Source organism: Platalea leucorodia, assembly GCF_965183815.1.
Source record: "Platalea leucorodia genome assembly, chromosome: 6".
NCBI lineage: Eukaryota > Metazoa > Chordata > Aves > Pelecaniformes > Threskiornithidae > Platalea > Platalea leucorodia.
Window position 1 is genome coordinate 23,548,833 of NC_138828.1, and position 17,072 is coordinate 23,565,904.

At 39.4% G+C, this 17,072-nt stretch overlaps 1 protein-coding gene across 2 annotated transcripts in view; it reads left to right on the forward strand.

The window, feature by feature from the left end:
- The window catches only part of PRKG2 (protein kinase cGMP-dependent 2), a gene marked incomplete at both ends in the record, with an annotated part of 30,111 nt that extends 13,627 nt beyond the window's left edge, over nucleotides 1-16,484 (forward strand). The window contains 15 exons of one of the 2 annotated variants that reach the window (XM_082316471.1): nucleotides 419-524; nucleotides 1,785-1,848; nucleotides 3,145-3,222; nucleotides 4,259-4,353; nucleotides 5,148-5,216; nucleotides 8,722-8,820; nucleotides 9,735-9,885; nucleotides 11,185-11,321; nucleotides 11,459-11,548; nucleotides 11,800-11,941; nucleotides 12,692-12,855; nucleotides 13,547-13,669; nucleotides 14,586-14,648; nucleotides 15,500-15,566; nucleotides 16,389-16,484. In XM_082316471.1, coding sequence (XP_082172597.1) covers nucleotides 419-524; nucleotides 1,785-1,848; nucleotides 3,145-3,222; nucleotides 4,259-4,353; nucleotides 5,148-5,216; nucleotides 8,722-8,820; nucleotides 9,735-9,885; nucleotides 11,185-11,321; nucleotides 11,459-11,548; nucleotides 11,800-11,941; nucleotides 12,692-12,855; nucleotides 13,547-13,669; nucleotides 14,586-14,648; nucleotides 15,500-15,566; nucleotides 16,389-16,484 — 1,544 coding nt within the window. Of the gene's footprint in view, nucleotides 1-418; nucleotides 525-1,784; nucleotides 1,849-3,144; nucleotides 3,223-4,258; nucleotides 4,354-5,147; nucleotides 5,217-8,721; nucleotides 8,821-9,734; nucleotides 9,886-11,184; nucleotides 11,322-11,458; nucleotides 11,549-11,799; nucleotides 11,942-12,691; nucleotides 12,856-13,546; nucleotides 13,670-14,585; nucleotides 14,649-15,499; nucleotides 15,567-16,388 lie in introns of those variants that run through there. The other variant, XM_082316472.1, reaches the window with a different exon arrangement.
- Nucleotides 16,485-17,072: the final 588 nt, after the last annotated feature.

Genomic DNA, 17,072 nt, shown 5'->3' on the forward strand with positions numbered 1-17,072 from the left:
GAAAAACTTCAGCGAAGTTTTTGTTTCTTTCAAGTCAGCTCCTTTGCAGATTACATTGCAGCTTTTGAGTGCAATGACTGTCCATGATTAGGAGTAGATCTTCACAAGTGTTCAGCCCTGTTTGTGCTCATAGTAAATGGCTAGGTTTTCAAGGTTACTCAGCCTGTGGTGTTTCACGGAAAGTGCTCCATGGAGGAAACATTTGGAAATCTATGCCTTACTTTAGTGAGCATTGTTTAAGTGGGAGCTGAATTATTTTAAAAGTCTGATTGCAGTAGGTGCTGGATATTTTAAAATTTGGCCTCGGGCATTTTGAAAGAGTTAGTCTGTCTTGTATCATGACCTGATACTGTAATATCTTCTTACAAATCATTTGAAAACATTGTTGATTTTGTTGCTGGTTTTTGTTTTCTTAAAGCAATCACCAATGTTAAAACATGGGCATTGGACAGAGAAGTGTTTCAAACTATCATGAGAGTGACAGCACAAACAAGACAAGAGCAATACAGAAACTTCCTTAGAAGGTAATATAATGCATGTCTATTTCTAATACTGGTTTGGGCTACTTCCTAAGCTGCACAACAATACTGTGCTTGTCTTAGAGAAAGAAAGAGGTGCTCTTAATGCAAAGGGCCTCAAAAACCTGAATATTTACCTCTCTTCATTTATTTAGGATTCACAAAATCATTTTTCTCATTTTGGTTGTTTTTCTCCTGCATTACATTAGGAAGCAGCAATAGGTGTTTGAATGCTTTTAAGTAATGGAACAAATGTATAGGAAGGTTACATGGCTAGAAGTGAAAACAATATATTAAATAAAGAGAGTTAAATAAGTCCTCCAGCTAGAAGTTAATTTGCTGCTGGAGTAGATTAAGGAGAATTCCTCATCCCTTGGAGACTTGAATATGAGAGCTGCGTGTCTCTCTTAATTTATGAACTAATCCCAACATAAATTACTATGCAGGAAATCTGCAGAGAGTAGAATAATTCTCTCTCCTACAGGGAACACTGAGAGTTGTACAGTGCTTTTCCTTAGGAAGAAGGCCAAATTAGAGGTTCCAAACCATAAGTAGCTGATTTCATATTTTCTCTCTTTAACAAAGAATGACTATTCTGTTATGGCTTCAAATCGGGATCTCAAGCCTGGCCATGCATAGAATGTCTTGTGTATTTTTGCATCCGTCTCCATTTTTGATTTCTGTAAATACTTCTTTGCTGAGCCTAAGTAGCTAGAGAGCTGATTTCCTAACTTTTACCAATCCGAGTGCTCAGGGTGGGAAGTTTTTTCATTCTTACCAGCAAGTTCACTAAGTCATCACTGTAGTTGGATTCTCTTTTGATAGTTGTCCAAGTAGTACTGAAGTTGTTACCTTTGATTTTGCAGTCTCTGCAGTGCATTTGAAAATATATTAGTGAATTGCCATAATGTCTTGGTTTTGCAATTAATGGATTCCGTATGACTGAATTTTGAAATTAGTCCATGTACCTGCTAGAGTTTTTTCCCCTACTGAAATACAAAGTTGATTTACAAACTGACCAACATTTGCCCCATTTCTAAGTTGTAAGTTGCGCAAGTTCTGTTTATCTAAAAAAACACGATGAGAATGCTTGAACTTTCCAAATTAAGATTTATTTGTATATTATGTGTTCTGTATAGCACCACCAGTTTAGCTAGTTATAAAATGTGGTTGTACAAATTGTATAGATGAGAAGAGATTATGAAAAAAGTGTTAATGATTACTACTTTTGGGGTTTTTCTGTTTTGTATTTCTGTTTTCTTGAAGCGTGTCCCTGCTGAAAAACTTACCTGAGGATAAATTAACCAAGATCATGGACTGCCTGGAGGTGGTAAGATACTGTTAAATTTTTCTAAATAGTATTCAGTAAGCTTTCAAAATAGCAAAGAAGAATAAATAAGTAAAAACAAAAACCCCAAGCTTTTTTTAATATGACACTGTTTTTAGAGTGGCCAGAGTGCAATTCCAGGGTGGCAGCAAATAACAACATTTAGTGGCATAAAAGTAAGGTATCATCTCTTTGGCATTGGAGGAGTCAAGCAATTAGATAAGAGGATCTATAATCTAGCCTTTATTAAGATTAAGCACAAAGTTGCTGTCCAGGTCTCTGACTCTTTTTTGGTAATCACACCTTACCTGTTTGCAACATGGATATGTAATACTTTCATATGCCTTGGACCACATAGAGTGCAAAATGTAAGGGGAAAAAGGCCTTACTGCTTCAACATATGAAACCAGCCAGGTATCTATGTGTCTTAGGGCTGCATCTGCCAGCAGCCTTTGGAGGTAAAGGCTTGATACATGGTCATAGCTGCGATGTTTTCCAGGAGCAGTGGTAACTATTAATGCTTTTTGTATAGGGAAAGTCTGTAGGAACCCCAGTCTTGGAACGGTTCTGCAGATGGTGAGCAGAAGTTCCTCAGAAAACTAAGAGCCTCAGTCCCAATGAGTCGGAGGAGGCAGATAGAGTGATGCATGGCCATAGCACAAGGGGATGAGGAGATCGTGGTGTTGATTATGTGAAACGGCAAATGGCCTTAGCACAGCAGTATCCTAAGCAGTGACGTTTTTCTTTTCGTGGGATTCCTGGCAAGGGAGAACTTTTAGGAGACACTCAGAGGAGAGAAAATCACAGATCACAAAGCTGAAAGTTAACATGGAAAAAATGCTTGATTGAAAGTTAAACAATTCGGTAATGAAGGCAGGATTCCTTAGCAGAGACAGAAAAGTTGGTGCTTTGGTAGCTTGCAATAGATGATTTAGGCATTTCTACTGAGGTGTCAAGCCCAAAATTACTTTTGGAAATGGGATTTTTATTTAGAACTCTTTTAAGAGCTTTTGATATTTTTTTTCCCTCATTTTCCCCTGCTTCACAAGGATGATACCAGTGTTAATGTTTTTTTTTAAAGAAATAACGTGCTGCTGCATTAAGGTATGCTACAGATTGGCCACCATGCTTTATATAGTGGAATGCTTGAATATATTATGGGATGCCACATATGCAGGAGACAGGAAGTTAAACATCAATGAACATCCAGATGTATTAAGAACTCTGCATAGTAATCAGAATTTTCAAAGAGACTAATGATATGTTGGACAATATTGTCTTTCTCTTCCCCCGCAACAGGAATACTATGACAAGGGAGATTATGTTATACGTGAAGGAGAAGAAGGGAATACCTTCTTTATAATAGCAAAAGGAAAGGTAAGATATAAAAAACCTAACTTATAAAGTAACATATGCAAACACCTGTATTTCAAAAGCTACCTTGAGGGGTGGGGTCTTCAGTAAAATCTGTGCAGAGAGTTTTTGAGGATGCTGTTAAGTTCACAGTACTGTGATAAAAGCCTGGAGCGGCATTTCAGAGATTCAGGGCCTAATTTTAATTCACAGTGAACCCATGTTATACTCTTCTAATAATTATAATGTGATTAAAGTATGTCCTGAAACCTCTTGACATTGTAGCAGAGACATAAAGTCAATGTTTTGTAAATGAGATTTGATCCTATGTCTTCTCCTGGACGCTTCAATATCTGATGGGCAAAACATAGACTTGTGAAATATCTAAGAAATAAGGAGTCCTAGATTTAATGGAGAATGGCCTTCCAGGTGACTCAAGGTCTATTCCTTTGTTAGTCCCAGGGGAGTAAGGCAGCAGCCTTTATCCATCAGCTGTTACATTGGAGGCTGACACAGGACTCTCAAGAATCAAATCAGGAGAATTTTCCTCAATAAACTTCCAGTAGGCGTTTCAAGTTTCCAAAACATGTCTGTGTCTGGAGATACTTTGGTTTGTTTTTTGCTAATTGGTGTGCACATCAGCAGAACGTGTGCCACTGTGGAAGCAGAGTTTCACGAGAGGGGTAATGTTAGTTAATGTTTCTGGAGACAATCTGTTTAGCTGAGAAGACAAATAGCTCATATGATGCCTGCTGACTGTGGGAACTGAAGTATTTTTCAGTTTTTCATTAAAATGTGATTTATTTTGCTCTGTTTTAAAAGGTATAAGGAGAAAATGTTGGGGGGTAGGCAACAATTAATATATTCATTTTTCCATCTCAGCAAAAATCAGAGAGGTGTCAGGGAATGTTCAATGGTTTTAATTTTTGAGAGGAGGGAGTAATTATATATATTTGTAACTCTTTTTGCAGCATTACTGAGTTTAAGACATTTATAAAATACACAGAAAAGAAGGGGAAACCGTGCAATACTTTGAAATTTTTGTTCCTGTACTTTCCAGGTGATAGTTACCCAGAGTACTGCAGATCACTTGCAGCCTCAGCTGATTAAAAATCTACATAAAGGAGATTACTTTGGAGAAAAGGCTCTCATTAGGTTAGTTCACATTGTCTGATTCACAATGTATAGTATTTCAATTGACCTATCACTATGTGTCAGATTATACAACTCATGGCTGTTTTGAATATAAACTTTGTTTTGATTGTAAAGTCAACAGATGAAGGCCATGGCTGAGTTTGTTTTAATGTTTTGGTTTTTGCAGGAAGAAATTGAAAGTATACACTGTCATCTACCTTTGGTTTTCCCTGAGAAAGTCAAATAGTGGCCTTCTCTGCATTGTTGCTTATTTTTTATATTTCAGTAAAAGCTGTGATGAAAACTTGTGCCAGCCTCTGTATGACTCCTAGCATGGATAAGTTCCATCATTACTGGACTGAGCTGTTGTTTCTGTGCCAGTGCCCATGATAGTAAGAAACAGAGAAAAGAAGTACAGAGAAGATATGACCTATGAGACAAATAGCTCATATAGCACATATTTATGTGGGTGATTGACTGGGGATCGTTTGGTCTCTGGAAGGTTTTATATCTGAGGATCATTTCAGAAATGAGTAGTAAATCCTGATGTAATGCTAATTTCTTGGAAGGTTGCTAAAGGAAGTTATGATCCAAACCTTATTGAAACTGGAAAAAAGTACTGTGCTAGACACTAATAATGACTAGTAAAATGCTCTAATTGTGTATTTGATTCAGCAATATTAATCCAGATACAGGCTGCAGAGGCCTTCAAGGAGTTTCACCTATAGCAGCTGTGACCCTCCGTGAGTACAGTATGAGGTACTTTGAGGATTTTGATATGCTTCTGAATTCTTCTAATCTGTTTCAATTCTTAGTGATGATGTCAGATCAGCAAACGTTATTGCAGATGAATACAATGTGGAGTGCCTCGTTATAGATAGAGAGTAAGTATCATGCTACAATTTAATGAAAGACTTGCATCCTCTTTCCAGCACGTTAACAATAAGATGTGATTTCACTGTAGGCACAATCACAATGTTTTCTTAAGTGAATACTGAACAAGTGGTTGTGCTTCTGGAATACTGAGCTGTGGCTATGCTTTAGACAAAGACGTAATGAAGGGAGGCTGACAGAAGGTGCAGGAGCACAGAAGCTTAAGAGTAGTTCAGAGTTATTATTTTCTTTCTCTCCTTATGGTGGTGATGTTTCACATTTGTTAAGCGCTATTCATTGGCTCAGGAAATAACAAAAGCCCCTCTGAGTCCCTGGTTTAGGGATGTCCTTTTGTCGAGGGGGACATGCAGCCAAATTCCTGGTTTTGTCAGGTAGACAATTTTACACTTTCTAAAGTGGAAAAGGCCAATTTTACACTTTCTAAAGTGGAAAAGAATGTAACAGATGGAAGATATAAAAAAGAAGCTCCCAGTGGAAAGTGAAACAGCAAACCCACACTTCTCAGGGCTAGCTGTAAGGATGCTTACTTGGAATGTGGACAGCCACCATCCTTTTCCTTGCTGAATCCCCAAAAGGGCTCCTTCTGAGGGCTAATATTCTACCCCAGCCCAGGAAATGGCATCTTGGGCTGTGAATGCAGTTTCGTCTTCTCTTCTTTAGCTTGTGAAAGCTGGTGTGTTCTAGGGAAAGGGGATACCAACAGGATTGCAGTAGGTAAACCAAGGGTTGGCATGACATCACCGGAACGTGGGAATACTACCGGGAACATTTACACTGCTCCTGGGAGCACAGAGGGTGCAGGAGTGATGATGTGGTCGAGAGCCGCTGGGTGAGGATTATGGGGATGGAAAACAAAGGAGATGTTGTAGTGGGTGTCTACTACCAATCACCCAGCCTGGATGTAAGCACTGATGAGTTATTCTATAGGCAATTAGGACAAACTTCTGGATCGGTAGCCCTTGTCCTTATGGAGATTTCAACTTCCCAGCCATAACTGGGAATATCATACTGCTGTGATGCAGGTCTTGGAAATTCTTGAAGTTTGTAGGAGATAACTTCTTGTCACAGGTACTCAGTGAGCCAACTAGGAAAGATGACCTCCTAGACTTGGTATTTCCAAATAGAGAAGGACTCATGGGAGATGTGATGGTAGGTGGCTGTGTTGACCACAGTGATCATGGAATGGTTGAGTTTAAAATTTTTTGTGTAATGAGAAGAAAGGACAGCAGAGTTGCTACCCTGGATTTCAAAAAAGCACACTTTAAGCTATTCAGGGAGCTATTTGGCAGGGTACCCTGGGAATCTGCTTTTGAGGGCTTAGGAGTCCATGATTGCTGGTCAGTCTTTAAGAGACACCTTTTAGAAACACAGGAACAGGCAGTCCCACTGTGTCGTAAGTCAAGCAAGCGGGGCAGAAGACCAGCTTAGCTGAAGAGGGAACTCCTTGTGGAGCTCAAGAACAAAAAGAAATTGTATGATGATCTCTCGAAACGAGGTCAGGCTTCACAGGAAGATTACAGAGCTGTGGTTTGTATATGCAGGGAAAAGACATGAAAGGCCAAAGCTCAATTGGAGTTGAAACTGGCCAGTGTTGTTTCAGATAACAAGAAAGGCTTTTATAAGTATGTCAATAGCAAAAGGTCTAAAGAAAACATTGGACTGATACTTGTTGAAGGTGGTCATTTGACTAATAGGGATAAAGAAAAAGTGGAGGCATTCAATGCTTTTTTTGCCTCAGTCTTTAATAATACTGATAGATCTTGGGCTACCCAGTCCCCTGAGTCAGAGGACCACAAGTGTGGCAACAGTGACTTTCCATTTGTGGACACTGAAATTGTAAGGAACAAGCTGGGGCCTGATGGGATTCATCCCAGAGTAGTGAAGGAGCTAGCGGATGTTACAGCAGGACCCTTCTCAGTCATCTACCAAAGGTCTTGGGAATTTGGGGCGGTTCCTGCTGACTGGAAGCGAGCCAGTGTTATTCCAATTTACAAAAAGGGCGTAAGGGAAGACTCACGGAACTACAGACCTGTTAGTCTAACCTCAGTTCCTGGCAAAATTATGGAGAAGATTATACTAGGTACTACTGAAAGGCATTTAAAGAATAATGCAATCATCAGGCACAGTCAACATGGGTTCACAAAGCGAAAGTCCTGTTAAACTAATTTGATATCCTTCTATGATAAGGTCACTCACCTAGTGGATGTAGGGAAGGCGGTGGATGTGTTTTTTCTGGATTTTAATAAGACTTTTTGATCTTACAGCATCCTTCTGGACAAGTTGTCCAACTGTGGGATGAGTGGGTTCACGGTGTGCTGGGTGAAGAGCTGGCTGAAGGGTTGTAGCGAATGGGGCTACACCTGGCTGGCAGCCAGTTACCAGCACTGTTCCTCAGGGTTCAATTCTAGGGCCAGTTCTGTTCAATACATTTATCAATGATCTATCTGGATGTAGGAGTTGAATGCGCCATTAGTAAGTTTGCTCATGATACCAAACTGGGAGGTGCTGTTGACTCTCTTGAGGGACAAGATGCCTTGCAGAGGGATCTAGATATACTGGAGCATTGGGCAATGATTAATGGGATGAAATTTCACAAGTCAAAATATTGCATTCTGCACCTAGAACGGAGTAATGCTGGGCACAAATATAACTTGGGAGAGGAGTGGCTGGAGAGCAGCCCTGCAGAAAGGGATCTGGGGGTGCTGGTTGGCAGCAGGCTCAATGTGAGTCAGCAGTGTGCCCTGGCAGCCAAGAGGGTAAACTGCATCCTGGGGTTCATCAAACACAGCATAACCAGTCAGTCAAAAGAGGTGATTATCCCGCTGTATTCAGTGTTGGTGCAGTGTCACCTTGAATACTGTGTGCAGTTCCGGGCCCTACAATTTAAGAAGGATGTTAGGGTCCTTGAATGTGTCCAGAGGAGGGCAACAAACATACTTCAACTTGGTCAGCCCTGAATTGGTCAGGCAGTTGGACTGGATGATTGTTGTAGGTCCCTTCCAACTGAAATAGTCTGTTCTAAGTCTGTTCTTCCCACAGTGCTGTTACTCATCTGTGAAGCAGGAGAGGTAATCTCAATCACTTTGGCACTGCATACCAAGGGCTCTATCTGTTGAGATGGAAGGACTGATAGCCTGGACTCATGCCAAGCTGGTTCCTGTGGCAGGGATGGTGGAACCACACTTAATAACCGTAGTGCTTGTGGGAGGCAAAGTATACCTAGCCTGCTTCGAATTATTTAAACATAACATGAAATGACCTGAGGAGATCAGGCACTCTGTCCCTCTACCCTCTGGCATACCAAGTTTGGTACTTCAGCTGATTACCACCTCTTCAAAGCTCTTAAAACTTGTACTGTCACAGTGATAGTGTAAAGCTCAGTCTGGGTCATGACTTAGAGGCAACGTAAAGCTTTGGTGCAGCAGCCCAGATACTGGTTTCTTTCTCTTTCCACTGTAAGTTCAGTAGTTTATACTGTTTCATTCATGTTTTTAGGACATTTAATCAAACTGTTGGAACTTACGAGGAGCTCCAAACTTACCTTGAAGGTTATGTGGCTAATCTGGCCTGGGCTGATGAAAAGCGACATGCGAAGTAAGTCAGATCATTTGTTAGGCACATCTTTAGTAGGTAATCATAAAAAAGAGTGATAGATATGTAATTAAAATCGTGGATGGTAGTTGATGGAGATGGGCCCCTAGGAATGACAGCAATCACTATAATAAAACTGTCTGGATATGCTTAAGGAGTCCAAGAACTTTTCTGAAACAAAAATTACATAGAATCTCAGTATATTGACTTCCAACCAAGAATTCACTCTATCGCGAGAAAACTGAGCATGGAAAAGAAGTGAAAGTGTGCTCAAATATTATTTTGCGTTCTGATGGTAGGTTCTTTGACTGGTAAAACCCCTAAAGGTCAACTTTAACTCCTGATTGAGTTAATGAAACTGTATTACTGTACAAAAGACTAATTGCCATTTCAAATAGAAATAAGCAGACATAAAAGAAACAGTTAATTTTTGATGTTTCAGTGTAGCACTGGTGCTATTGAAGAGTTTACTTTTAGCTATGGACCACACTTTTAGTGTATCTGCCTCTGATTTCAACCTGAGCACTACTGGAAGATTAGCAATGTTTTTCTTCTGTTTAGAAATATACCTGCATTTTTAGTTCTGATCATTCTACTGGAACTCGTACACAATCCTTCAGAAATTGGTTCTTCAACTTGGAGTGCCCAAAGTTTTGCAGCTGACTGCATAATTAGGAACCTCACCATGGGTCAGCTTTTGACAAAGATACTGTTGATTGTAGTCAGTGAACTTCAGTAGCATTTCGCTTCTAATTTACTTCCATAGGATGTCCAGAAAGCAAGTGCTTCTGCATAAAATGAAATTAAGATTCTGTTAGGAAATAAGAAAGCTTTTATTTTTTTTATTAATATTAGAGTACTGTGATACAGGTTGCTGGCAAGGAAAACACTAACTTATGTTAATTTTCTTAATGCAGAGGAAGATCCTTCTGTGGACAGTTGACCAAAGAGGTGTCTTTGGAGATGATAGAGCTGAAGGAGAAAGTAGCCCAGTTCCCTCCTTCCCCATTCCAGAATTTAGAAGTTGTCACAACTCTGGGTGTTGGTGGGTTCGGAAGGGTTGAGCTTGTAAGGATTTGTTTTAAACACATTCAAGTAGTTCTCTGTCTTAGATGATTGATTTAACTGCTGTAAAATGTGAAGGATTTTAATATTCTGCATGCTTGTGCCTCTCAGGCAGAGGTAATTCTATATAAAGCAATGCATAGTTAAAAAATATTTTCAGGACTTTGATATTCAAAGAACCAAATCCATTTTTGTGTGCCTTCATCTCCTGCTGTTAAAAGTATCTTCCTGGTCACTAGACATATATTCATCAGTTTATGCACGTGGAGTTTACAGATGTGCCTGCCTGCATTGTGTTCCCTGAATTGCAGGCCTTTTCCCAAGATTCTGCCTGGACCTGAAGTAATCTCTAGCATCACATAGTCTGTGTTGTTAGAATTGCTTTGGTATGCCCCACAGCAACTATAACCAGTGTGATCTAGCTCTGAGCTGTGTTGACTTTGAAATTTCCAACAATTTGTAATGGCTCTTTTGAGTCATATTTAGTAGCATGAACAGCTGTGTTTCTGGGATGTGAAGAGCCTCATTAGACTAAAGATTTAAATTCCACTCTCCTCTGGCTGAGTAGCAAACATCTGAAAAAAATGTGAACACTTCTTGTGCAGGCTGCTGAAGGTAATGGTAAATTAAAGGAGGCTGTGATTTTAGTAAAGTCAATAATCCTTTACAGTAGTTAGACCATCAATTGTTTTATTCTGATTCATGCCTCACAAAACAAATTTCCACACTGGTTGACTGCCAGCTTGGAAATTCTACAGCATCACCTGAATAATAAGCCAAAAATCGAATTCTCAGCCAGCTGTAGAACACTGATAGCTGCTTCCTTGGTTTCCTGGAAGCCTTGTTTTAACTTCCATCTTTTCATTGTGTATTGGATAATATTTCAGTGTAATGCAAAATCATTTGTAAACATTTTTCATAAACTGCCTCTGCTTTTTGTTCTTTTGTATTACGCTAGTGTTTAGAAATCTTAAATTGAAATTAGGACCCATTGTGGTATAAACTCAGTCTAAAATACAATACCTATCCAAACCATGCTGCTATTTTGTATACATAAAATGAACACAGGGAACATTTCTCTTCATTTTACAAGTGGGGACTGGGACACTAAAAAGATATGATGCTTTACTTAAAATCATACAGAACAGTTCTGCAGAAAATCTGGAATTTTGTCCCTTGTTACAGTCATCAATTTCAGTCCTGTGCTGTGTTCAAAAAGATCGATATCAGTGTACGTATTGAGAACGGAGAGGTAAAACATGCTTTCTTTGCCTCATGTGTAATCATCATTTTTATTCGTAGGTTAAAGTGAAAAATGAGAACATGACTTTTGCTATGAAGTGTATAAAGAAGAAACACGTAGTGGACACCAAACAACAAGAGCATATCTATTCTGAGAAGAAAATCCTTGAGCAGATATGTTCTCCATTCATTGTAAAGTAAGTTGACCCCCAACTGACCCACTGGACAGCATTATTAAGAATGAGGTTTGGCATATATGAGTTCTGCAGAAAAGATGTTGCAAGTCTTGCATTTTATTTTGCTTTTCCTAAAATGCTGCTGTTTGTCTCCACAGACTATATCGCACATTCAAAGATAGTAAGTATGTATACATGCTACTGGAGGCTTGCCTTGGAGGGGAATTGTGGAGCTTGCTGAGAGACAGGTAACAGCAAACAAAGTGGAACCTTGTCCTTTAAAATCACCAGTCAGCTCCATGTGTCTGCTGAGTAGGTTCTCTATTCAAGGGCTATCCGATAAAAAGACTTTGGTTCAGTTTTCAACCACATAAGTCATGTACTGAATGTCAGTGCAAAAAAGCTGTTAATATTCTGAGTGTTATATGTTACCTGGTTAATGAGCGAGGCATTTTTAGAAGTTAATTGTCTGCAAGGATAGTGATTATTTTTGTTCCAGAGGCAGCTTTGATGAAGCCACTACCAAGTTCTGTGTTGGGTGTGTGACAGAGGCTTTTGACTATCTACATCACATAGGAATAATCTACAGAGACCTGAAGCCAGAAAATTTAATTTTGGATGCTGAAGGATATATAAAACTGGTAAGATGTAATCCTTTTGTAATGTTATCCTTTTGTGCCTGTATCCTGTTTCCTTGCAGGGGGGATATAAATAGACAGCATGTAATTATAGTACCAGGATCCCAGCGTTTAATAACCCTTATGCTTCAGTAGAAAAGAGGACAGGCTGCACAGTGAGAAACAAAGCCATTGCAAGCCACAGACAAACTGGGGATTTGCAGCCTCTGAGAGCTCTTGCCACAGCATAAACAACAAAAATAATTTCTCCTAGCAGCCAATCTTAATGTAAAAGCAGGAACCACATTTCCCAGGTGCAGAATTACCTCCCTGTCCAGCCTCAAGCAATCATAAGTTCTATATTATCTCTGTAGAAAGGGAATACAGTAAAGAGCTCCAGCCATACTTGCCTGTGACCGTGAAAAGTGCAGAGGATACCCTTCAAAGAGCTTGAAATATCCACTCTGAGGACAATGAGCAACCCACCATTTTCCATGGGCTGTAAATCTCATGTCCTCAAGGAAAGCATGGGTTGTTCTATCTAAAAAGAAAATAATTCAGGAAATCACTCATGAAAATAAATAGATCTGTTCTATAACATTCAGTAATCCAGTGGAATTACTTCTTTCTCCTTCACAACAACACTGTGTAATTGTTTTAGCTGTAAACTGGCAACTCTCAGGTCTTTGCAGGAGGTGAGGAAGCAATTAAGACCTTAAGGCTTCCAAGTGAAAAACACCTCTGCATTGTGCAGCATATGTTGATTTTGATCAGGTTGATTTTGGATTTGCAAAGAAGATCGGATCAGGGCAGAAAACCTGGACATTTTGTGGAACCCCTGAGTATGTTGCCCCTGAAGTCATTCTGAGTAAAGGCCATGATTTCAGTGTGGATTTTTGGTCCCTTGGGATTCTTGTGTATGAACTCCTTACTGGCAGGTAAGTGGCTCCTACTCCAAGTTCTCACCTTGTTTGTTTTTAGAAACATTTTCAAGGTTATTTTTAAAATAAAGGGTTTGGGTTTTTTCCCATCAGTAAACAGGAATGACTTGCAAAATGATACTTCTTTTTGCCTCTTATGCGTGTCTTATCTTCCATCATTTCAGAAATGCCACGAACAAAGTGTGGGACACATTCTCAATTCTGGTTTATGTGTTCAAGGAAAGGGCCAGACACGGCTATAAGTGGCTGGTGTAGAGGTCCTTTAACTGATGATGATGTTTCCTGTGAGGAGCAGCTGACAACAGACTGTTCTTTTCCCCTTTAGTGGGTGACAGGGTATAGTGAGGTGGGTGAACTGTAAGCAGGGCTCGTTCTTTGCCTCCATGCACACTTCCATGGCAACTCTTTGTGAGTGCTCAATGGTAGTACAACACGGAAGCTTCTCTGAGTTAGGTTGGAGGCACAGCTAGATTAGGGGGACATGTATGATCATGCATTTTCCCTGGTACCTACAGGCAGCTTCTCAGCTTCAAACCTTTCTAATGTCTTAAACAGACTGAAAGGCTGAAGGTTGTAAAACTAGGAAGGTGGGGTTTTTTCCATATTCTCAAATATTTGCTTTGATGAGAAATGGCCGCATCTGCTCTTGCCAGCCATTCCATTTATCAGTGTTGCTTTCTTTTTCTAGTCCACCATTCTCTGGGGCTGATCAAATGATGACATATAATTTGATTCTCAAAGGCATTGAAAAGCTGGATTTTCCTAAAATAATAACAAGGCGGCCTGAGGATTTAATCCGCAGACTCTGCAGGTAGGAGGGGCACTTTGTGGCAGAGCTTGGGTGTAGATAGATTGAGCTATTTAAGATCCAGACTAGAATGTTGAATTCCTGGCAACTTCATTTAAAATTGTTATGCCCAGCATGGTCTATTCTGATTATATTCAGTACACATGCATGCCTCTGAGTGTATGTCACACCTCTTAGTCCCCAGAGGTGTCATTTACAAATGCAGTCTCTAGGCTTTCTCTGTTGCTGTGATTTTTTTCTAAAATACATCTTAGGGAAAACTTATTAAGTGTGGGCTGAGGAAAGAGCTAAAGAATTTAATTTTCTTATCATGCTCAGTGTTTTAAAAAAGTGCTTCCAAAATTACTTAGGCATATAGCTTCTACAGAAAGCATAAGGCACTTAAAGACTGACTTAAGCCCACTTGAAAATGTGCAGAAAGGCGGTCTTTCAAAAGGGCCAGCATAACTCAGAAGCATTAGTGCATAGTGGCATGCACAACCTGTGGCTGGGAACACTGCTGACTTTGAACTTCTAGCTCCAGTGGGATTTCATTCATGGCACTAGGAACAGTATACACCGTGTTTTTGTAGCAGGATTGCAAGGATCTTTGTAGCTGCAAATTTTGGTCTGCCTCCTTTTGTAACTCATGACCAGACCTGCTGGCCAAGAAAAAACAGTTGTGCAACTAAAATTCAACCAGTTGTTTTCCCTCTGCTTCTTCTCACAGAAGAGTGACACTGTTTTGGCTTCCTGGAAGGTATCTCCATCCTCAAAAGAAAGGAGCAGTGACCAACACCTCATTATGTCTCCTTATGAGACAACATGTTGTATGCAACCTCCATCCCTGTGTTAGTGTTAAATGCAATCAGTTAGGACCTACAAATGCTCTTTTAAAAAAAGAAGAATATTTTAAAAATTCTTTTTCTCTTTTTTTAAGGCAAAACCCTACAGAAAGATTAGGCAATCTGAGGAATGGAATTAATGACATCAAGAAGCACAGGTAAATGAAAGAGACTGCCAAGAAGAAAATTTGGTTTTTAATTTAAAACTATTTTTAATATTTTAGAACCCAGTCTGGTAAATCCATAAAGCTCCAGGCACTTCCAGGCAGATTGTGTAAGAGAGGTCTCTGTTGCTATTGAGTATATTTGCAACTACAGCAAGCAACCATATAAACATAAATCCTCAGCATGATTATCTAGAACATCTTGTTGTTTACTGGTTTTGTCACAGGTTGCTGATGTAGGAGTTTAATTCAGTTCCCAGAGAAATTGATGCCAATTCAGCATCTGCCTTTCAGACCTCCCGACCCTTAAAGAGTTGCTTTATAAGAGTGGTAGTTAAAAGCTCTGGAGCAATATTAGGTTTTTGTCCTCTTTCTTCTAATGAAGAAAGTCCTCTGTGAATTAAACATTCCCTGCTTTTTCTTTTTATCCAAGTTGTTTCTAAGCCCTGCAGTTTGTGCTTGGGAAAAGAAGTGCTTTGACTTTTCTGCTTGTGTCCCTCTTCTCATGCTGTTAAAAGAGGGTGGAATTCCAAGGGAACGCATACGTCTTTGCATGGCTGTGCTTATGCATATGTTAACCTGCCTGTCACTTCTGTACAGAGGAGATGCAATGTATCTGGTGGTCCTGCAGCTCCTTCTACTACCACTCCCTTGTATGGCAATGACAGTGCTCGAGTTTCCTCCTGCTAACAACTGTGTTGTCACATGGACAGAAATTATCATGAAAAAAATGTTTTATAGCCCTTGTTCACATGTTTTCCAGCTGTTAATAGTATAATGACAGAAAACAATCTGTCTTTCTCTCTTGGTCTCTCCTTGTCTCTCTCTCATTTCTTTTTAATCAGGTGGTTGAGTGGTTTTAACTGGGATGGTCTGAAAGTGAGGAAATTAACATCGCCTTTAAAAAGAGAGGTATCAGCTTTGGCTTTCAATATCATAATGCTTTACTAATATAAAGGTGCTTGGCTACAAAGATGGCGAGAGCAAAATTTCCCAAAAATGCATTTGAATTATTATGGCTCACCATTTTTAGTGAAAATTGGATGACAGAGAGAGAGACAGAAAGCAATACGTAACTTAAGTTCAGTTAAATAATAGAAATATTATTCTGCATGTGTACTTTGCATTAGATTTTCGCCATTACTAGAATAAATGGTGTTTGGTCAGAAACAAATACTGAAAAAACATATTTTCCTTGGTAATGGGCACATACAGTGGGAGTACAAATTCCTGTATTCTCTTACTATTGAGTTAGAGCACATCCTTAAATAAGCTTCCTCTTTTAAATGGCCCATTTCTCTTTGCCCTAAAATGAAAAAAGATTGAGGGTGAACAATTTGAAACTCACTTTGAAACAAAAAATAATTCTGAGATCTGTTTTGAGTAGCTACCCCATGAGTGTAGATTTGGTCTTAAACAAATTTGAATCAAAATTGTATGCAGTGTGGCTGTTTTCTTACTGACTTTATAGGGCTTTGGGTGAAATCTAGGATTTGATAGTACTTGGGGAGTGTTTTTGTGTAAGGAGGCTAATGCCATCGTTCTGCTGTGCAATTTAATTACTGCAGGTTTATCTTTTAAAGAATGAGGAATTGCATCCATTGAGAGTCATCCATATCATGCTAGCCTTTCATTCCTCTACTGGTAGCAATAAAAATGGTGCATAATCAATGAAGAGTATTTTCAAAAGTTACCTTCTGATACAACCATTTGTTTGTGTTCTTAATGTCCTAGTTGTCCGGACCGACTGATTACAGCTACTTTGACAGCTATCCACCTGAAGAGGGAACGCCTCCAGATGAACTTTCAGGCTGGGACAAGGACTTCTGATATTTTGTTCTTCCAGGACATTTATAGAAACTCATAGGCATCAGTTCTGAACCTGCTTTCTTGTTTCTTGCTTAAAATCAAATTACACAAGCTTTGTGACAAACACAATGTTCCTCGAAGGATCGAAGACAGTACAGCAACCAGAACTTGTTTGGCTAATGCACCAAAATCTGCATGCATCTCTTTATAACAAGGGCATACATTCAGTCAGCAGATGTAACCTGAAGGTTTTTTGATACACAGTGTCTCTATGAACATTTTCAGGCACTATGGACTGGATGTATGGTTTTGCTATTGGAAATATTACTAGCTAATATTTTGATATTAACAAGGTTACTGTATGTCTTTATTTTGAATGATTTTGGATGAGTATTGGAAGCCAATAACTCTGCGGCATTTGTCAACAGCTGACGCTATAGGCATTTATTTTTCATTTTATCTTAAGTCTGCTGTGTGTTTCCCCTTTTTCCTATAATGGCCAGTAGTGCATTGATCCAGAAGCGTGTAGAAAGAGACTTTTACTGAAAGGTTGATTTGATGTGTTGCTGCAGCTAAAAGGGTATCACTGTGGAAGCTGCCTCTCTGTCA